The following is a 24,205-nucleotide window of genomic DNA, read 5'->3' as shown; positions in this document are numbered from 1 at the left end:
GCGTAGCTTATGCCGTGTCAGCCGTATCAATGATACAGGCGGCCCTAGGCACAGGGGCCTCGATCCCGAGAAAGCGAAAATTCGTAAAATGTCATAAAAAAAATTCAATTAAATATTACACGCTTTGAAAATTAAATTTGAATAGAAAGGTTAAAGTGATAAATTCGCGTGAAAAAGTTCATCTCATGCTCAGAGGTAACGGAAGCATCGTGAGAAAACCTGCATGTTGATCAAGCTCCAAGCCCTCACCTCAGAAGTAAATCTTCTTTTGCCTAACAGTGGGACCATTATGAATAAATAAGACGAACAAATAGAAATAGAAATAAATAAGAGGAAGAAATTCAATGGAATGAAGAAAATATATAATAAATTTTAAAAATATATAGTAAATTGTAGGGTCATTCTTTAAGACCAAACTCGAGACTCAATAGAAAACGGTCGTGAAATATCAGAAGGTAATATGCGACATTGACCGTAATAATCATAGCAATACAAGAACGCACGCATCAAAAAAGTATATCAGTATAAGTTGTCAATATTTCACGGGTGAGTAGTGAGCTCTTAGAGTACACTGATAGTCTTATTGAAAACTGCCTCGTTGGTCTAGCGGCTAGATAATAAGGTTTACTAAGAATATAATTAAAAACACCAATATGCATACAATTTAAATTTAATTCATATTTTAGAGTTTCTCTCAAATTGTGGTTACAACCACATGGCCGCTCACTCTTCAAACCGGCAACACGATAATAAGTATTGCGGTATGGCGGTAAAACATAATTAACTTGATATAAAATAATTATAATACGTCGCAATAAAAAAATATATTTTTGGCAACGCTTTGCCGGCGCGTTGGCTAAGACATGAATTTCTTTCTCTTTAATACTTCAATTAATTATTTCGCAAGCAGTTTTAAGGCATCGTTTAACAAATCTATCAGGTTGTGGCTGTTACCGCTTCGGAATGTGGATTTCACTAAAAATAACCGGAAAGCTAAATATATATTTAATGTAAAAATATAACGTGAATATATACTTGGCTTAATTAAACTTAAAGCAACGGGTTCGGAATGTAGATTCTGACGAACCGGTATTTTTTTTGTTTTTTTTGTGATAACATAAAATTTCTTTCATGTTGAAAGGCATTTCCAGCTGTGGGATATATATTGTTACCTAAACTACCCCTCTGATATTCTACCGCTAAACCTACCGGCGGTAGATTTACGACAATCAATAAGTAAGTATAACGATGTGAAACTGTGATTTACACAAAACAATAATGAATTACACGCCTAAACGATCACAAATCACTCCAAAACCGTATGAAAATCAGTTTGGCAGTTTATGAGTTCGCGTTCAGACAGACGCTGCGGGGGCCCTTTGTTTTATAAGTACAGTACAGTGACAGCCTGTTAATGTCCCACTGCTGGGCTAAGGCCTCCTCTCCCTTTTGAGGAAAAGGTTTGGAGCTTATTCCACCACGCTGCTCCAATGCGGGTTAGTAGAAAACACATGTGGCAGAATTTCAATGAAATTAGACACATGCAGGTTCCCTCACGATGTTTTCATTCACCGTCAAGCACGAGATGAATTATAATCACAAATTAAGCACATGATAATTCAGTGGTGCCCATGTTTGAACCCACGATCATCGGTTATGATTCACGCGTTCTAACCACTAGGCCATCTCGGCTTTTTAGGTAGTTAAGTCCTGCTCTCCTCGGTAACACGTAGATGTTTAATGACGTAAGTCATGTGGTGAATTCGACTTTGACCAACTCATGTTTTATAATATGTAGTGGTATATTTTTTTTTTTTTTATAGAATAGGAAGGTGGACGAGCATATGGGCCACCTGATGGTAAGTGGTCACCAAACGCCCTTAGACATTGGCATTGTAAGAAATGTCAACCATCGCTTATAGCCAATGCGCCACCAACCTTGGGAACTAAGATTTTATGTCCCTTGTGCCTGTAATTACACTGGCTCACTCACCCTTCAAACCTCAACACAACAATATCAAGTATTGCTGTTTTGCGGTAGAATATCTGATGAGTGGGTGGTACCTACCCAGACGAGCTTGCACAAAGCCCTACCACCAGTATATAGTATAAGCCCACTTAGTTGTTATCTCCTATACCGTTTAACGGATCGCCATGAATATTGAGATATACCATAAAGACAGGGCTGCGTCTTCTGGCTTTCGTTTATATTATAAATATACCTGTAATAATAAATAATACGAGTACAAGATAACTTAAGTACTATTCCAGTAACTTAATACACATTCGTATTTCAACCGTGAATTCCATCAATGCTTAAAAGTTTCAACATCCATCGGTTTGTATGGCAACGTGTTAGCTTTTATTATTAGTATTTTATTTTGATAATAATAATCATTACGAAAATTGCAATAATGTAACGAAAGGTATCAAAATACAAGGGCCGCTTGTAATTAATATGACGTTCTAACATGATCCAATTAGATTCAAATTAAATTTAACAAAACGATAATTTATTTTGCAATTATGTATATAATTATGTAAAATTTATTATTTATAAATTTGTATCTGTGAAGCTAAAAATGTGATTCATAATTTTACCAATAGTTGTTTGTTAGATGAATATATGTCATTAGTTTATATTTAAATGATTTGAAGATTCATGGCTGTCGTTTGAATAATAATGTTATTAACATAACTAGCTACCCTGGGATGATAATAATAACATCGTGGGACATTATTCACACACGGCCATCTGATCCCAAACTAAGCAGAGCTCGTACTATGGAAACCAGACAACTGATATACTACATATACTACTTTTCTTTTGTAAATACATACTTATATAGATAATTACACGCAGACTCAGGACAAACAGACATGTTTATAAATACAAATGTCTGTCCTGGGTGGGAATCGAACCCACGACCTGCGGCACGAAAGGCAAGTATCTAGCAACCACGCCAACTAGTTACCCTGGGATATAATAAAGGTGTACATAAGCGTTTCTAACATCACCAATGCGCCACCAACCCTGAGACGATGATGTTGTGTGCCTGTAGTTACACCGGCTCACTCACCCTCAAACTGGAACGCAACAATACTAAGTATTGCTGTTTAACGGTAGAATATCTAAAGAGTGGGTGTTACCCACCCAGGCGGGCTTGCACATAACCCCACCATCAAGTAATACAAAGAAAACCATATTTTTTTAGGCCAGGACTTTCACGGCATACGAATAACACCTCACCAAGTTCCAGCACAACCATAATTTGGTTTTACGTTATTTAATTTAATGGAATAATAAATACCTATATTAATCCTGAAGGTTCATTCTAATTATTAAGTTCATAATGTATAATCGTACCATTGATGACGTACTATATTTAAAAGAAAATATTTTTATTTATACACGGGATAATCGCGTCTGATCAAATCAGGGCATATCCCGTCTATACTGTGAAGTGTTGCCAATGTAAATATTAAGTGATATCGTTGCCAGCTAAAATATTATTCAGTTTCGTTTTCATATTGTTATAATAACTTTTTCGGTTCTCATTTAAATATATTCAAGACTGGTTTTCGAATCTAAATTTAAAACAAAATTTTAATATTCATGAGATTTTTTTAAATATCGCTTTTTTTAAGAACACGTTTTATTATTTTTAAATATTTTAAAATAAACAATCAATTTCTTTATATACACATTTCTGGTATGCCTGTATATTTTTTTCTCCTAAATAGCTCAATCGTTATAATATTTAGTTTATTTGGTAGCGTTTATGCCGACATCTGGTGGGACTTTTGCAGGCTGTCAGTATCCTATTACAGTGCAACCTCGATATATCGCAAATCGGAAGGGAAACATTAAATATTCGTTATATCGAGTAATTCATGGAACTGAAGTTTGTTATGTTGAGGTTAGGTCGGTCTAAAATTCGTTATAAAGAGGTAAAAAAATTGTTTTATTCACCTCAACATTACGTAATTATTAGATTAAGAGTCATACATTGGTGGGAACTTTATATAAAGGTTGGGTTGTTGGACAGAATTCTTTAATTAGAGGTATATATAAAGTATATATTCTTGGTAGTTGAAAATTCGTTATAAAGAGGTTGTTCGCAAAAAATGTTCGTAATGTAAAGGGATATTTCACATTGACTCTTATGGACAATTCAAGGGGATTACGAAGAATTTGTTAAATCGAGGAAGTCGTTATATTGAGGTACATTATATTAAGGTTGCACTGTAATATGAAACTTCCAACTTATAACAAAAAATTGATTTATATTATTATTATTTTATATATAAGTAAATAAACGATGTCAAGAAAAAAGCTCTGCCTCATGTGTATCCATGAACCCGCGTTGGACCGTCATGCCGGAATGTGATCCGCAACTTTCTACTTAATAAATTCAGATGCCTTTGCCAGTTACAAGGTGAACTGAAATTCGAAAGTGACTGAATTACTGGTGATAGAACTGTGTGCAAGCTCCTCTGGGTAGGTACCACCCACTCATCCGATATTCTCCCGCAAAACAGCAGTACTTGGTATTGTTGTTTTCCGGTTTGAAGGGTGAGTGAGCCAGTGTAATTACAAGCACAAGGGACATAACATCATTGGCGATGAGAGCGATGGTCGACCTTTCTTACAATGCCAATGTATATGGGTGTTGGTGACCACTTACTATCAGGTGGCCCATATGCTCGTCCACCTTCCTATTCTATAAAAAAAAAATTATGACATTTATATATATCATTAACTACCCGTCCCAGCTCCACTCGGTTTTCTTTTTTTTTAAATGAAGTCTGATATAATTTTAGCCATAGCGTCTAATCTCGAGAAAAAGCCAAATGCCTAGAGGTTTTAGTGCAAAAGTGTGTGCAAGCACAGCACTCTTTCATAATCCGATGGGATGGCAATCCAATACTATTCGGGAGACATCACGAGCAGGTCTTTACTTGTTGTTTTACGTGCCTCCTAAAGCACTAGCGTGTTTGAAGTCAGGACTATAGGATCTGCAACCTTAAAAGATTGCCAACAAACCATCGAATCAATAAAATGTTAAGTCTTTTATTTGCTGAGAGAAGTCATTCAATCACAGATGATTTGTCATAGAATAGCAATGCAGCCGTCAGTTGTTTAGACTATTCGAATGTTTGGGTAGGTATGGGAGGTACCGTATATATGCTACCGCTAGTAGTAGTTTGAAGGGTGATTGAGCCAGTGTAATTACAGACACAGGGGATATAATCTTAGTCCCAAGGTTGGTGGCGCATTGGCGATGTTAGAAATAGTTAATATTTTTTACATCGCCAATGTCTATGGGCAGTGGTGACCACTTACAGATGGCCAGTTTGCCAGTCCCCCTTCCTATAACATAAAAAGGAAGAGAAAGATAAATAAACAACTGAGACATTGAATTGACATAATTGGTCGAGATCTATGGTACTCATGATGATTCGTGAAAAAAAAATCAGCGCTTTGTCTGTCAATACACATTTTTTTTTATCAAAAAATAGGTCATGTTCCTTTATTTAAAGGAACATGACCTAGGAACCTACCTAATTGAATGAACGAATTTTTTGCCACTCGGGATTATTACGTAAGAATTTTAACCATATTATCATCCATATATTGTTATATACAAAATCTATTCGAAAGTTTAAAAGTTTAGCTGAAATAAAGAAACTCACATACATATTCGAACCTTGAAAACACGACCCATATTCATTGATTTTCAATAGATAAAAATTAAATGTAAAAATAAACCGTAGAAAAGAAAATAACAAGTGACTATCTCTCGGCTCTTCTCGATATATAACATTCTGAATCTAGTAGCATAATATATATTTAATCTTCTAAAATAAACAGCTAGTCACAAGGGTGTATGAAATAGTGGGACAGTTTAAAAATTTAGGGCCAACATAATCTACTATTGCATTGTAAGCCCGATATTAATACGATTTTTACTGTACAAAAGGCTATTCGTGCAATTTATAAGCTATGCCCAAATTATTTATAAAGATGTATATTTTAAGAAACTTTTTTTTTTTATAGAATAGGAAGGCGGACGAGCATATGGGCCACCTGATGGTAAGTGGTCACCAAACGCCCTTAGACATTGGCCTTGTAAGAAATGTTAACCATCGCTTACATCACCAATGCGCCACCAACCTTGGGAACTAAGATGTTATGTCCCTTGTGCCTGTAATTACACTGTAATTAATTACACTGTAATTTAACGGGAGAGCAAATGACTCTACTCCACCTGATGGTAAGTGGTAGTAGAGTTCAAACGCGACGACGGCTAGTACAGTCGGGAAGAATGTTCCGCACTAGCCGCCCCCGCCTTGCTGGCCCGCAAGATGCCTCTTCATGCCTCGTTTGAAGGAACCCTGGTTGTAAGAGGATAGGAACACGTAAGCTGGTAAGGAAATCCATTTTTTGGAAGTGCGACAAAGAAAGGAGTTGCCAAATTTCTTTGTGCGCGATGGAATTGATGTCACAGTTAGGCGGTGACATCGAGAGCCAGCTCGCGTAGACTTATGAAGGAAGGGGGAAGCAGGAATTAGAGAGAATAATTCCTCAGAGCACTCGCCGTGATACAGTCGATAGAAAGCGCTCAGCGCTGCTATCTCTCGACGCAATTGTAAAGGCTCGTGGGTGTTTGTGACCTTTTACGTCGCCAATAATGCGGATCGCACGTCGCTGCAACCGACCCAAGGCCTCCAGTAGGTACTTAGCGGAGTCATCCCAAAGGTGCGACCAATATTCAACGCAAGACTGTACCTGTGTTTTGTACAACAGGCACAGTTGTTGTGGCGTGAAAAAACGTCGCACCTTGTTCAGAAGTTCGAGTTTCCGTGAAGCTGTTTTTATAACATCCTCGGTGTAATCCCATGGACTAAGGTCGCAGCGAATGTTCATCCCCAGCATGGCGATTTTGCTTTGTATCACCAGCGGAGTGCACACAGAGGGAGGGAAGAGAGGGGAATGGTGACTATTTCGCTGTGAGAGCGTATACCTGTGTTTTCTTGGCATTAAACTCAACAAGATTATCAGAGCCCCATTTGGCGATGAGTTCTAACGTCCTATCGAGTTCAACAAAAAGATTCACCCGCCTTTCCTCAATTTCCGCTCGCGCAGCTACTACGCGTCCGTGGTATCCCCCATGCACTGTACTGTCCTCTGCATAGCAATGCATATTCCCAAGGGAGAGCACATCATTGATATGCAAATGAAAGAGTATGTGGATAACACAGATACCTGGGGAACCCCAGCATGGAATTGTGAAGCGCAACCATCAACTAAGGCTCGGAGGCTAAGCTTATGCAGGAAGGTGGCTATCCAGGTGCAGAGCTGAACAGGCAGACCGTATGCCAGCAGCTTGAAGAGAAGACTTCTGTGCCAGACCCTGTCAAAAGCTTTGGAGATATCGAGGCTGACAGTCAACGATTCCCCGTGCTTGTCGATAGCTTCACCCTAGATGTTTGTTACGTACGCTAGAAGATAACCTGTGGACCGTTTTGGTCGAAGCCCGTACTGGCGATCATTAGTTAGATTAGGGTGTTAAGTATCCGTTCCAACACCTTACAAAGCACTAAAGTGATAGCTATTGGCCGATAATTTTCCGGGTCAGACCGAGCCCCTTTTTTGGGAACCACATTGCACATTAGCTCTTTTCCAAGCCTCCGGCACACATCCTGAAGAGAGAGAAAATTAAAATAATGATCGCTTCTCAACATGTATTTTATAATGTTATGTTTACATAAAAACAAAATATTTTCCAGAAATTATGACGTTTGTTAACACTAGGAACGAGCATAAACTTGTAACTACTTTCGACTACACAGGATTAGTAAGTCTTTTGTTGGACAATGTATACGCTTTTACAACTGGATCACAGAAAACAAAAATATTCAATTGTGAAATTTAAAAGGAAAGAAAAGTTTGTCCTTTATCACAAAGGTAATTAAAAAACCAATGAATTTTTATATGATTGCACACCATGGAAATGTAATGATCGCCTCCAGGCCATTACAAATAAAAAAGAAATATTTATTATTGTTTGAAGCTAAACAAAACAATTCCTTTGTTTCTTTCGCTTCTTCTCAAGTCTGTGGTGCTTCGAACCGGTCGTAGATTAATTTGATAATGGACGAGTAACACTTCTATACTTAGACTAGCTGTGCCCGCGATTTTACCCGCACATAATTTAAAAAAATCAACTTATATTTCAGTATATACAATATTTAGTTTTATTTTCGTGGTATATTAGTATTTAATCGGTTTAATCGGCTCCCGGATCTAGATAGGGCAACATGCAATTACGACATACTTGAATGTGAAAGACATTGCTTTAAAAGTGACTGCAAACGATACCTTCTCAGGTAATTGTGTCCTTTTAAAATTAAAACGTAAATCTGTATTTTTTTAATAAGTACTTATTACCAACTAAACAACTAACTGGTTCGTTTAATCACCCAGAGAATCGGAATTGTGATTCAAAGGGGAAATGCTGATTCTTGCCACCATTCCACAGCGATCAGTTACATATTTATTATATGTATATATTTGCGAATTTGACATATGTATAACGCGTTACTTATTTATATACTCGTATCTTCAAAGTTGTTGATTCAACCAATTTTTTTGTAAAATTCGTTGTAATAACAAAATTTATCAGTCATTTATATTTATAGAAAATGTTTAAAAATAGTTTAGCATTCATTTAAATAAAGATTAGTATGGTGTTGTATATTAAAATTCTAAGTTTTTTTCCACATTGTAGTTATTGTTACTTAATAGCAGTGGCTTATTTACTCTATGGCTGAAGGGGTGAAGATCTTGTAGGGGGCAGCCTAGACGCCTTCAATAATCATTACCCGTTTTCGTTACTTTTTTATGTGACTTTTCTTAATGAACTGAACCTAATTATTATTACACAAGTACTCTTAAATTAATTAAAATAAATATAATAATATAATATCCTGGTACATTTTTCACACACGGCCATCTGATCCCAAACTAAGCAGAGCTTGTACTATGGAAATTGATCAACTGAGTTTCTTTTGTAAATACATACTTATATAGATAATTACACCCAGCCTCAAACAGACATATTCATGCACACAAATGTCTGTCCTGGGTGGGAATCGAACCCACAACCTTCGGCGTAAAAGTCAAGTATAACCACGCCAACCGGCCCGTCGAGTTACCTACCTACTTTATACAATATCATAAATAATTCAAAATTTTATAGCTGGTAAAATTTACGCCCAGGAGATCGAAATGGCGTATCAAAGGGGAAATGCAACACTTGCTACCGTACACTTACAGCGCGGTCATGATTTCTACAGTAGCTAGCTTCAATTTTTATTTGTATATATATAATGTATTCATGTATTAATATATTTTAAAATATCCCTTTTGTGCCCGACGCGCCAATACTTAAAATACTACTGCTTACGGCTTTGTAAGAAATATTAACCATCCCCTACAACGGCAATGCGCCACTAACCTTGGGAACCAAGATGTCATGTCCTTTGTGCCTGTAATTACACTGGCTCACTCACCCTTAAAAACGGGACACAATAATACCAAGTACTACTGTTTTGCGGTAGAATATCTGATGAGTGGATGGTACCTACCCAGACGAGCTTGTAAAAGTCCTTACCACCAGTAAATTTGTTACTTCTGTCTATATAATGGCTTTCTCGCTTGTACAGTGGCTTCAAATGTGACAGATATGGGCGCAAATTTTGAAATAAGGCCATTAAATTTTACTATAATCTCTCAACAGCAGAGACCGAAGTTAAAAACATGGCAGCGATACGATACGAACTTCATTTATAAGATATGCGGGAACAGATGAATATACATTGTTCAAATCATTACTCATTTTGACTTCGGCGTAATCGAGTGAGAAAGCAGAGACATTATCGCAACGGATGCTGGGCATTAAGCAACTTCTTGATACGATACGGTAGATGTTTTAGTTTGGTATACGATACGTCACGTGTTAGCGTAATTAATAATAATAATAATAATTTTATACTATGTGTGTGTTGGCGTTACAGCATGTAAATATCCCACTGCTGGCCTTAAGTCTGACCTGCTTTTGAGAACATTTAGAGCATACTCCATGCTGTTCCGTGGGCTGTGTGTCACATTCATCTGAGAACGTGACGTATTATTAAAAGTTAGTATGTTTGTTTGTTACGTATCAACTACTCACCCGATCATCATGAAATTTTGCATTTCATTTGTATAAGGCTGTATATTGAATATACTATATTTGGTTATATGTTAAGGATTTGAGGCTTAATAAGAAAATGGGTAGAATATTCTAGACTCATCGGCTATCCATAAGTTCGTTCGTAATGTACAAATAACTCCGACAAGAATTTTCAGCAAGACTCAGAAGTTACATTAAGTATATTCCAAGCGAAGGAGTATATAAACAAACCCTAGATTTACGTATTTAACCGTAACAGCCGGTGAAAGTCCCACTGCTGGGCTAAAGGCCTCCTCTCCTCTTTTTGAGGAGAAGGTTTGGAGCTTATTCCACCACGCTGCTCCAACGCGGGTTGGTAGAATTCACATGTGGCAGAACTTCAGTGAAATTAGACACATGCAGGTTTCCTCGCGATGTTTTCCTTCACCGTCAAGCACGAGATGAATTATAATCACAAATTAAGCACATGAAAATTCAGTGGTGCTTGCCCGGGTTTGAACCCACGATCATCGGTTAAGATTCACGCGTTCTTACCACAGGGCCATCTCGGCTTACGTATTTAACGCGATTTGCTAATAGTTTTGCTATATTTTGAACTACAAACAGTTGATAATGTATCTGTATCGATAATACAACACTAGTCCACTTAACTAGACATATATTCATTTGAATTTCACTTCCAAAGTTTCGATAACAACTACAGCGCCGTTCAAAACGCCATTTTTCGCGAATCCATAATGAATATCATAGATTCAAAATCTCGACCAATGATATCGCGTCATTTCAAAGTCAAAGTTGTTTATTTGTCTTTAGCCCTCTTGTGGTGAAATAGACTATACATTTTTTTTTTGTCAGTCTTTTTGCTCTTGACAAATTTACTGAAACGCTGTCATAGATAATTGTATACGTATTTATTATTAACATTATATTTTACATATATATAAAGTAAAGGTGCAGTACAACAAACAACGTATAAAGTATAATAAATAAGCGACCAAGTTTAATTTGGCTCTAACAATATAAGTTATTGAAAAAGTTTTGAATGTTTTCTTCATGTGTCATTTAGATACAGGAAATTTGAAACAATTATTAGAGCCTTTCCAAGATACATGAAATATATATTATAGAAATAATTAATTGCCACCATTCCGTACAGTCATTTGTACAGTAACAATTTTTAATTTGTATTTATTTAAGGATTTAATGTAAATATAGTATTTTTAATATCCCATCATCTGTAATATAAATATATATTATATATATTTATAGATCAATATTTAAATGATTTATTCTACATATCATGGTTGAATAAACAGCAAATGTCCCATCGCTGGGTGAAAACTACACATTTGAGAATGTGGAGTGTTCCTGGGCAGGTGTCCCAAGGTTGTCACAGCACATGATGAATAAACATATGATTAAGCAGTGCCTTTATTAATAATTTGCAATCTACATTTTCACCTGTCTTCGGTTACAGCATGTACAGATCAATAACCCTATTATATATTAAATAAATTACTTAATGATATATCAAACTGCCTATATATGCAAAGCAAGGATATCTTATAGTTCCTCCATTATAAATTACCAGAGATTAAATAAAATGTATGTAAATTTTTTTCAGACTTTGGCAATATAAGATGTTTTATTAACCATACCCTAGCTGGTCAATGTGCAACCAACCATGGAACGAAAATGTCATCTCCCTTGTGTCTGTAATTACACTGGCTCACTCATCCTTCAAACCAGACCACAACAATACCATGTATTGCCGTTAAGCGGTAGAATATTTGATGAGTCGGTGTTACCTACCTGATGAGCTTGCTCAAAGTTCCTAGCACAAAAAACCTTGTAAATGTCTTATAGTTTATTTAGTTTTCATCTCTAATTATTTATAATAATTATTCAAATTCCTGTGATAATTTTAATTTGTGTATAATGCACATCGTCTGCATACAATATTAATATAGATGACAATATTTAACTCGAAAGTGAAATATTATCATATAGAGCATTTGCCAATGTTTTAAATCAATTATACTTCCTCCTGAGACATTAACAGTTTGACATTGTTTATGCCATAATTAGTTAAACAATGCTGTCTTCTTCTTTCGAATGTCAAATCAATGAGGATAGAAAGAGAATAATCTGTGTAACTTAACACCTGTTAAACAACAAACAACACCAACTTACTACATACCACCCCATACTATTTCTAAATTATTTAATTGATGGAAATGTATATACTACGAGCTTCTAGCAAGTTCTGATCAGTACAATATACATTCCAAATAGGTACACATTTATTAATCTTGTAAAATGGTGATTTAAATGTGCTAGTAAAACCTACTTGAATAAAGTATATATTGTTTTTTTTTATTTTTTGCACACCACCACACCTTCCTTCTTTTATTAATTCTTATAAACATCTACTTTCCTAACCACCACTTTTCTTGTATTATAATATTAATCCCTCTATTCTATCTCTTTCTCTTGGTTTGTTGAAAAACTACAGCATGTCTTATGAGTTTTTTCAAATTAAATTATATTAATTTAAATATGATTACATATTTTCTAACTAGTTTTTCTTGTTATTAGTTATTATTATGGTTATATTGTGTAATATATGTACATAATATTATGTAAATAAAGTTTTCATGTACATATTTTTGTCACGACATCATTTTTTTTATGTATAAACATTCAATTTTGTATTTTTTTATTTGTGCGTATCGATATGCGCGGATTAATATTCGTAGGTTATATTTCAATCATAAAGTTTTATCAACTTTTTAAATATTGTTTAGTTTTCAATAAGGGCAATTAGAAGTTTAAAAACTTTCTCTAACAAAGAGAAATCTTTAAACAATAAGATTCTTATAAGAAATCAGTAGTTCTCACGTATTGTGTACATGTTATTATGTTAGTGTCGAGAATTGAAGCGACTTTAATAAAGACTCGACACCATAATTGAACGAAGAACATCCAATAAAATTCCCAATTGAAAATAATTGTCGCAAAAACATTTTGAAGGTCAATTGCTGCCTTTCTCGCAAAAAACTAACAAATGAATGTTGAATAAGCTAAAAAAAAATATTTAAAAAGAAAAGTTTGCGAACAAAATTTCGCTCAAGAAAATTTCAAAGTTCGATTATTATGCGACCGAGTTAAAAAGTGCATAAAATATACGGTCACGTATAGTAAACAATGCACCGTGAAACTGGTCGGGTTCAAACTTTATTTTTTTACACAAAACACGTTCTGTCGCTCTCGCCCCCATCAGTCATCCAGATACGTCTTGAGGAACGAGTTCTCAATACTACATTGCAAACCTGAGCTCCGCTTAATACACCCGTGACTCGACTACAGTGGAAAAAACCGATCACAGATCACAAACACGCACTAAACACTGTGTTGACAACTCAATCCGGTAGTAACTGGTAAGGCACATAAGTAAAGACGCAAATCCATATCATGGGGACACAAAAATCACTGAAATACGCGTCGAAACGAGATAGGTACCCACCTTACTCTTAGTTATAGAATGTGTGGCGAGTTTTACGATGGCGAAGTTGCCCGTGCCAATAGTTTTTTCCAACTCGTAGTTGCCGACGCATACTAGCTGGTCTATCGGGAAGTGTTTGGTCTTGTGCATCGGCTTAATATTACTAGCCATTGTAGAGGACGAGCGCGGTACATCCAGCTAGACCCGCGTACTTCCCGACGAATTTCTCATTACTGGAGTTAGTTCGCTTTTTTGCCGCGGAGGCGCTCCGTGCTCACGTCATTCGATAGGGAGGTGCAACACCGCCCCGCGACATTTCATTAACAAAAACAAATACTTAGATAACGAAATGCGAAAAACAAGGCCGTATAACGCATAAAACTACAATAATGTTATCTAGCGATGTATTTCAAAAGCAACAACATTGTCGAAATGATAGCACGAGATAAAGTAATCAGTGATTTGTTATCTATCCATAAGGTTCAAGTTGAACAACGCTAGCTAATAAAAAAAGTACTCAATTCACAAGCTTACGTTACCTGCTCCCTCTCATTCATGCTGCTTTGTCATTAATTAGTATGAGCGAGATGCAGCTATTCTGTGGGGCCGTGTGACGTCAGAAGATAGTTTACGTCACAGGCGGCAATTTCAAACAAGTTATAAAGTACGTCAGACGAAATTATCGATTTTTCGTACTAAACCAAAAATTTAAAGCTATAACAACGTGCAAAACGAATGTATTAAGATTTAATTGTGTTAGAGGATTCACTTTAAAGCATTTTTCAAATAAGTTACTGTAAAAATATTTGTGTAAATTTGTAAATTTCACGAGACGGCATTTTATATGTTATGTATTTTTTGAAAGTATCATAAAATAACTACTTGAGTTAATAGAATTTCTGATAAGGTTATATTAAAATATATATACGTATACATATATATTTGTATATATTTTTTTAATTTAGCTAAAGAGACTCGGTATGATTATTTGAATTGTACAACATAAATACATATTAATTGGAGCAGGTAGTTCAGTGGAGAAAACACGTGAGTTAACTGAAGGTCACGCGTTCAAATCCAGACCGCTCAAGTATTGAGTCTCGTTATCGATGTTCTAGATTCTTTTGGTTGGATTTAAATAAATTATAGATATTTGTTACGTCATATTAAATTTATGTATTATTCCAGTTCTTTTTTTCACGTCACTCACGTTGTTACTCACCCGTGAAATGTTGACAAGCGAATAGGTGATACATTATTTTGATGCGTGTATTTTTTTAAATGTTATGATTATTAAGGTCAATGTCGCTTATCACTTTTTGACATTTCACGATTGCTTTCTGCGGCGTTTCGATTTTTTTTTTTTAAATAGCCCTGTTGTATAGCTAGGTTACAGAATATTTTTATGTATAAACAAGCTATCCTTCCGGCCTCGCACGGATAGTATAAGGGTATACATAAAACGCTTACATCCTAAGACATGCAACTCCGTTTCAACTATTTAACGACATCAGTGGGCATGATCTTTCTGACATCTAGAATTACCGTCATATTTTAACCTATTTTAACAAAACCGTAATGAATTATACATTAGAACCTTTCTCAGGAATCATTCTATCAAATAGTGAAGACCGTATAAAAATATATTCAACAGTTTTTGAGTTTATCGCGTACAGACAGACAGACGCGACAAAGGAAAATTCCTTTGTCATTTCATAATATGTAGTTCTTTCAGTGTTTTATTTTTCTTTACTGACTAAAATCTATTAATGTAATAAAAAAATACAATAATGCGACTTTCGATGTTAACCTACCCGCTTTAGGCCACCTTCCCACATACTTGACCACAATCACACTAGACGGCAATAACTAATGTAGTTTGAAAATACCTAATGAATTTGAAGAAACCTTGATGATTTGGACTAATGTGGACTGCGAGCTGGGGTAGAAAGGTTCTCGAGTGGCGACTACGAATCGGAAAACGCAGCGTGGGCAGGCATCCTGTAAGGTGGACTGACGATAAAAAAGAATCGCGGGAAGCCGTTGGATGCGGGCAGCGCAAGACCGGTCAACATAGACATCTTTGGGGGAGGCTGTCCACCAGTGGACGTCTTTTGGCTGATATGATGATGATGAATTTAGTAATCAGATTAGTAATTAAATAATATTTTTTATAGTTCGTTTTAAAGTATTTATTTTATGATACTTTAATTGTTGTAACTCTTTTTTAAGATGTACTTATTAATTGTCAAGAGTTTAAAATAATGTTGCTAAACTAGCTTGCAATTGTCACAACATCGTGTTTATTATATAATTATAACTTTTTTTGTATATCACGTTCGCTTCGTATTAAATGAATAAATAAAACGCTCCTAAGGATGTCAGCTTTCACGGCTGGTCCGATGGTAGAAGGGTCAAGGAGCCAGGTCAGTCAGCCAGCCAGGAGTAAAATTTGTAAGCAGCAATCAGCATGCTTTCCTATCTTATTTGGCTCAGTATCTAAGTATATAAATAATATACAATTTAAAAAAACATAAAACGTATATTTGATATATTTTATTTAACTACATTTTGTCGAGACTCGAAAGGAATAATTCAAATTAGCTAATTATGCGATAAAAATCATTTACTGATCACTTCGATAACTTACACTGACAGAACAATTCGCGCGTAAAAGTATAGCAAAAACAAAAGAAGCCCGTGACAGCTACGATGTATATGCTGCCAGTGCTATTGTCCACAGATAATCGCTAACAATATAATATAATTCATAAGACAAAAAAAATAACACTTCAATTAAGATTGGCAATTTATAAAGACAAAGAGCAGAGCGTATATTGAGAGTTTAATTAGCACGGTTAGACATAAATGAATCTAATCGAATATTGCAAATAGTTCAACTAGTTGAATTTGAAGAGTAAGTGAGCCAGTGTTATTACAGGTATAAGTGACATAAATTCTTATTTCACAAGATTGGTTGCGTATTGACAATTGTGACCATAAACCATCAGGCGAACATTGTCAGTCCGTCTATCTATGTATTATAAATAAATAAAAAATCTATTATAATAAATCTATGTCTATAAAATTATTATTCTGATTCCTGACTAACTATTAACCTGCCAAAACAACTGAGGCTAGAAAGCTGTAATTTGGAAAATAGGTTTTTTTTCAGCATCCGTTAAGAATCAACGATTTTTGATTATTATCAACTCTAAGGGGAACAGGGAGTGATAAATTTCTATGAATTTTTCATTGAAAAAGTTACTTGAAAAAAGTTTCATATTGGTTTTAGTAGGTCTGGAGTTTTTCACAACGCGAGTTTCCTCGAGATGTTTTCCTTTACACGAGTACGATGAATTGTATAAATAAAATTTAGCATATCAAAAAGCCACTCGTGTTAATTTGTGCTAATCAATCACTAAAAATATATAAACTTCGAGATATATTTAGCGTGCTAAGTAGACGAAGTTGCCAGTATAAAATAACTAAAGATATATCTACACATAGGTATTTATAAACATAATAGTTTCCGTGTGTGAGTGACGAGAGAAGAGGAAGCCCTATATCCTTTTTTGGACTAAAATTTCATGATTAATCGAGTAGTTAAGACGCGAAAGTGAAACAAACAAATACACAGTCACTTTCGTTTTTTTTGTTATTAAATTACTTATTTACGCGGTCGAGCGTATGCGTACGCCCATAGACATTGGCATTGTAAGAAATGTTAACCATCGCTTACATCGCCAATGCGACATCAACCTAGGGAACTAAGATGTTATGTCCCTTGTGAATGAAATTACACTGGCTCACTCACCATTCAAACCGGAACACAACAATACCAAGTACTGCTCTTTTGCGGTAGAATGTCTGACGTGTATGTGGTACCTACCCAGACGAGCTTGCACAAAGCCCTACCACCAGTAAAAAGTCTTGTCACATAACTAAGATAACAGACCATAGACAATTACAAAGTTCGTTAATTAATTAAATTCGTAGCAGCAACGTTAGTTATGTGTTATTGTAATTATTTGATTGTTTACGTGTAAAATATGAAAAAGTTACGCCTTAGTACTTACGTAGCTTTGCGTCAAATGTAATCGTATTAAGATGAAACCATAGACAATTTGCTATTTTTTAGTGATTCGACATATTCCTAAAGTTACGTAAAATTTTATTCACGTCGCAGTTTCTCTAACAAGAAATCACTTACGGTTACTGATCGGTTACCTTACAAGCGTGAAGAAGCATTCATTCTTGTTATTCAAATATATTTACGCGTTTCAGCGCGTGCGACAATGCTAGACAATTGATAAGGAAAACGTTATCAATACTAATCTAGCCTTAACATTTATCAGAATTCAATAGTTTATCTTATTACGATTGTCAGTATGTGGTAGGCATATACTCATATACATATCTATAACAAAATACTTACTCTCTACGGTTTCGGCGGTTAAAGTTATCGGAAGTTTCATATTGTAAATAAATCGAAAATTACAATCAATACGGTCTATGCGGTACAGATTTTATTTATAGGTATATATATTCATAATATAATACAGTTTATAATATTATATATATTGTTCATCACGAGATCTCCTACACTATCCGCCCGATTGGCTTAAAATTTGTCATAGTTACTAATATAAATGGTTTCTTTGCACGACTGTTTTATTTCATCCCAAAACTGTATATCAATTTATTGATCTATTAAAACAAATGAAAATATACTTTATTCAAGTAAACTGCCGATTTTGAAAAGGCATTACCTAACAGGACTAAAATAAATTTAAATCTACCACGGAAACCGACACGAATTACATAGATAATTAATTACAATTGAATAATTTTATTTATAGACTATATTATAGAGGTTTTGCTCATAAACGTTTCATAACCTTTTGTTTTAATAAATCATGGAATACTACTGAAAGTGACAGTTTGAACTGATACATGAAATAAAATCGGTGATTGAGATCACGGAGTCTGTAAAGAATAACTAAAAAAATCGTGACATAACAGCAGCAACCTATAATAATATATAGTATATTTAACCCATGGCACAGTTGGCAGTGATCCTTACCTTTCGCTCCTGGCTGCGGGTTCATCACCGCCCCGACACTGAATGTTTATACATTTAAAATTACATATGTATATCAATCGGCCGATCGAACAAACGAATCGAACAAACGACCGTATGCAATAAATATTTTCATTTAAATTTGATATAAGAGTTTTTTTCTATGTACAATCAGGTCATAGTTCTTTATTTGTTTCTATCGGAACATCTTCTATTAACGGACTTTGAGAAACATTAAAAACACTTAAATATAATTGTGCAATAAAAAAAAACCAGTCGAGAACGGTGAATACCAGTTTTAAATTACTCTAGAGAAATATAACTGTCTGACTGTGTTACTATGTTCAAGACGACTCGTTTTGCGGATTTACTGATTGTTTAATTGTCTACGTTTGTGTATTCAGAATCTTATGGATTTGAAGGTTACGTAGTTTTTAAGTTTATCACGTTTAAAGACAGACAGGCAGGCGCAGCGCTTAGCTGGTCTAGGATGTACAGATAAATAAAACAAGTAGGTAAATTATGTTATATTTATAATAATAATGTCCTCCAGACCGATTTCGGCCACTGCGGTCAATCTCAAGAGAGATTAGCCAACTATGCAAGAGATATTACAGTGCACAAGTGTGAGCGCAAACCCAGGTGCACTCTCTCTTCCCTCACTCTCTTAATCCGATGGGACGGAAATCCGACACGACCGGAAAGAGTTCAGGCGCAGGACCAACGGCTTTACATGCTTTCCGAGGCACGAGAGCGTAAACACTTCCAACTTCCAGACCCGGGCTGCTACTGAAAATTTTCTGACAGAAAACCTCAATAACTTTTTATTGGCCCGACCTGGCAATTGCACCCAGGACCTCCGGGTCTGCGGCCTTACATCAAGCAACTACACCGACGAGGCAGTCAATTCTAATTATTATAATAAATGTAAAGTGAATTTGTTTAACGCTTTCACGTCTTAATTACTTACCCGATCATCTATTTTGCATACACAGCGCAGCCGCACGCGAAGACTAGTATTTAATAATAACAAGTAAGCCGAATAGTTTTGAGCTTTGTGCGGCAAATTAATTTGGTTTGTAACTGTCAAGACATTAAAAAAAAATTCTAAGGCGGATTTCTGATGTTGATGATGATTTTATTTTTTTATTGTACACTCGAGACATCTACAAGCCCTGACTTAGAGATCCCCCATTCCGTAGCGGTTACAGTAAAATACGTTATTTTTGGCTGGGGCCCCTCGGTAGGCCTCTACGCACAAATCCGGGACTGACATATAAAACATTTTTATGCAATTTAAAGTAAATTATTATAGAAGGTCGACTAAAATTATATAACTTTATTTGGTGTGCTTTGGTATACTCTTGTGATTTAATATTATATTTATCTGTGGAAATGATCGATCTTATAAATTACATTAATTATAAAAAGCACCTACTCTATTTTAAATGTTAAACTTCGCAAATATATTTTCGTTTTTGCTGTTAGTTTGTATTTTACTTGTTAACTATGCGCTTTAAAATGACTAATTGAATTTAATTGAAATTATACTTTGATTATGGTTTTTGAATATATTTTATTAAGTTCAAAGCACAAGTTGGATATCATGTCTAAATCCATAATTTCATCTACCAAATCGTTCACAGTCACATACCACAGAACACTTTTATTTAAAGAGATGCGACCACGGTGATATGCGACTCCACGGGGTTCAATTTAACGGAAATTAACAAGAGCTCAAATAAAAAAAAACATCATATAATTTAATCTGTTATGCAGATTGTTATCTTCGTTAATTAACGGATTAAGGAGTTAATGAATATAATATTTTAACTTGTTAATTAAATATTGTATATGTATTGTATATATAGTACCTAATTTTTTGACACTAATTACTTATGTAGTATTGTTCTTATAAAAATATATCTTTTACGACTGTCATTAATCTTTTACTTTTTAATTAGGAATAGCTGTTTAAAAATTCAAAACGACGAAGAGAAAATGGCGTAACGCGCAAGGCGCGATAAATATTTAAACGTATTGTTCATGGCTGCGAGAATAAGGATCGTTAACGTCTAAAACGGAGAAAAAAAACATAATAATGAATAATACATTTTAAAACTTCTTATAGTAAATCTTTGATTCAAAATTACATTTTATGAATTGAACTGACAATCGCCTTTAGATGAATGAATATTTCAATTGCGTGTACATCCATTCAACCAGATGAGATCCTGAATTGTGTTAGGACGCACCATCTATGTATCACATGATTTTTTTGTAAATGTAGTTCAATGAAATTTCAATAGATGGCGTTGTTTATTATTACTTACTATTTAATGCGTTTGAATTGTCATAATTTTGTCAAAACCATCTGATCGTAGCAACATTTTTTGTCTCTTTTTTTCACGATTTTGAGTTGAATTAAGACAAAAAAAATAACATGTTTGAGGAAATTATTTTAATCATTTAATAAAGGATTATCTATAGCGGGTTCTAGAATAATCTTTGAATCAAACGAAGTGAAACTTGATGGTAGGGCTTTGTGCAAGCCCGACTGGGTAGGTATTCTACCGCTAACAACAATACTTTAGGTATGCTGTGTTCCGGTTGGAACTACTAGCACAAGGGATATAAAGGACATCTTAGTTCCCAAAGTTGGTGGCGAATTGGTGATGTAGGGAATATTTAACATTTTAATGTCTATAGCCGGTGGATTTACCATCAGATAGGTCTTTTATAAAATAGCTATCACGGGATTTGACTTACGGTCTCAAAAGATACCTCTTGTTAGGACCCTGTACATTCTCAAACGGGTTATCGAAAGTTTGGATTTCTAGTGTAAGTTTTTTAACGTATTCAATAGCGTTCCCGTGAACTGCGGTTTGTATTAAAATTCAGATTATTCTCACAAGATGGCGCTGTATTCATTCCATTCCGCAGTTAACGTCAACAGCCTGTTAATGTCACTGCTGGGCTAAGGCCTCCTCTCGTCCCTTTTGAGGAGAAGGTTTGGAGCTTATTCCACCACGCTGCTCCAATGCGGGTTGGTAGAAAACACATGTGGCAGAATTTCAATAAAAATAGACAAATGCAGGTTTCCTCACGATGTTTTCCTTCACCGTCAAGCACGGGATGAATTATAAACACTAATGAAGCACATGAAAATTCAGTGGTGCTTGCCGGGGTGAACCCACGATCATCGGTTAAGATTCACGCGTTCTAACCACTAGGCCATCTCGACTCATAACGTCAACGCTATCGAATATTTAAAAAAACTTACTAGATGGCGCTGTATTCATTTCATACCAATTGCAGCTAACGTCCACTTACTAGGCCACAAAACACTTGTGTAATTTTAAGACTACACATGCATTAGGATTGTCTTGTAATTATAGTAAGAAGTAAAATAAATTAATAAGGGAACTCAGGATCAGATCAGATCAGGAAATCAGGAATGGTCAGTTTAAATGTATTTAGTATAATTCTTAAGTCTTATATGATTTATAAATTACTTATTTCGCAATGGTATCCAAAATAGCGATTTTGTACCAAAACGTGCGAGGTCTTAGAACAAAAACTTCTGAGTTTTTTTCGAATATATTAAATTGTGAACATGACATAATTTGTCTAACTGAAACGTGGTTATTACCTGGAATTTTTGATTCAGAAATTTTTGATAGTCGCTACTCGGTCTATAGATGTGATCGTAACTACAATGAACGTAACGATAAAATGGGAGGCGGTGTCCTGATTGCGGTGCGTAACGGACTCGTTGTTAAAGACCCTGTCTTTTTGCCGTCAAACGATATTGTTTCCTGTGACGTTTTTTCATTATGCGTAGCTTTAAGGACAAAAGGTAAGCCCGTTAATTGTAGATTTTTTTGTTGTTATTTTCCTCAGTCGGGTTCACAATTTCAAGATCAGTTGAACTTTTATGAACGTATCTCTGAATTAGTGATATTGAATCCGAAAGATATATTTTTAATAGTTGGTGATTTTAATGTTCCCAGTGCTATTTGGTCTCCTTCGTCCACATCCGCTGAGCTCTGTGAGAATATTGGAAACTCAATGGTCAATGCAATGTCTTCCTTCATGTCCTTAAATAACTTTTCCCAATATAACTTAGTCTCAAACATCAATAATCGCCAATTAGACCTTGTCTTCAGTAACTCAAATTGTAGGGTTATGCGCTGTGAAACACCTTTAGTAAAGGAAGATTTACACCATCCCACGTTGGATATTATGTTAATAGATATTAACATTAGTAGCTTTCTTAGCCCTCCTCGTATTGTTAAACTTTTTCATAAAGCTGACTATAAATTAATTAATGAATTATTGGCTAACATTGATTGGTCGGTTATTTCTGATTACTATGATATTGACACATCCGTTGAGAAATTCTATTACATAATCAATGATATAATTACAAAGAATATTCCTTCTAAAGTGGTTGTTGATCTTAGTAAGTATCCAGCGTGGTATTCTCCTGCACTTATTAAAATTATTAAAGAAAAACTAAAATATCACAAAAAATGGAAAATGTATGATAATTACAGTGATTACAGTATTGTATTCTGTTTGGTCTTGACAAATGTCCAAAAACACTTAGAGTTTCTCAAAATATTATTTTCCGCAAAATCAAGATAGTTATCGTAGCATGTCTTTTCAACCCTTTTTTGTCTATCACGAAGTAATTTAAAAGTACTGTAATCACTGTAATTATCATACATTTTCCATTTTTTGTGATATTTTAGTTTTTCTTTAATAATTTTAATAAGTGCAGGAGAATACCTGAGCGGCTATATTATAACGATATCTCAACAAGTGACGGTCAGCAAATAAGCAATCTATTTAATGAATATTTCTATACATCCTTTGAACATAGTACACATCTTAACAATTTTTCCTGTAACAGTCAAAATAATAGTGGATATGCTAATACAATTAATTTGTCATCTGTTGATATTTCACTTGCTGATGTTCGTAAGTATTTGAAAACCTTAAATATTAAAAAAGGTAGCGGACCCGACGGTATACCACCTCTTTTTCTAAGTAAATGCTATATGACTATATCTATTCCTTTACATTTATTGTTTTGTATTTCCCTTCATACATGTACTATGCCTTCAATTTGGAAACAGTCTTATGTTGTGCCTATTTTTAAAAATGGAGATAGACATGATATCAAAAATTATCGTCCTATTTCGAAATTAAGTTCAATTCCAAAACTTTTTGAACGTATAATTTATGACAAAATCTTTCCAAGCATACGTCCCATAATTATTGACCAGCAGCATGGATTTATTAACAAGAAATCAACTGAAACTAATTTGTGTGAATTCACTGACTATGTTTTGACTGCAATGGACAAAG

General features: G+C 34.9%; 2 protein-coding genes across 3 annotated transcripts in view; both read right to left on the bottom strand.

The window, feature by feature from the left end:
- The window catches only part of LOC126778779 (serine/threonine-protein kinase par-1), a 50,555-nt gene extending 36,594 nt beyond the window's left edge, over nt 1–13,961 (bottom strand). For both annotated transcript variants that reach the window (XM_050502418.1, XM_050502419.1), the window contains exon 1: nt 13,768–13,961. In XM_050502418.1, coding sequence (XP_050358375.1) covers nt 13,768–13,917 — 150 coding nt within the window. In that variant the 5' untranslated portion in view covers nt 13,918–13,961. The remainder of the gene's footprint in view (nt 1–13,767) is intronic.
- The window catches only part of LOC126778824 (uncharacterized), a 63,141-nt gene that overhangs the window by 22,534 nt on the left and 16,402 nt on the right, over nt 1–24,205 (bottom strand). The gene's annotated exons all lie outside the window — the stretch shown is intronic.

Source organism: Nymphalis io, chromosome 27 (assembly GCF_905147045.1).
Source record: "Nymphalis io chromosome 27, ilAglIoxx1.1, whole genome shotgun sequence".
Taxonomy (NCBI): Eukaryota; Metazoa; Arthropoda; class Insecta; order Lepidoptera; family Nymphalidae; genus Nymphalis; species Nymphalis io.
The sequence above is the reverse complement of the archived record's forward strand: the minus strand, read 5'-3'. Positions and strand labels throughout refer to the sequence as shown.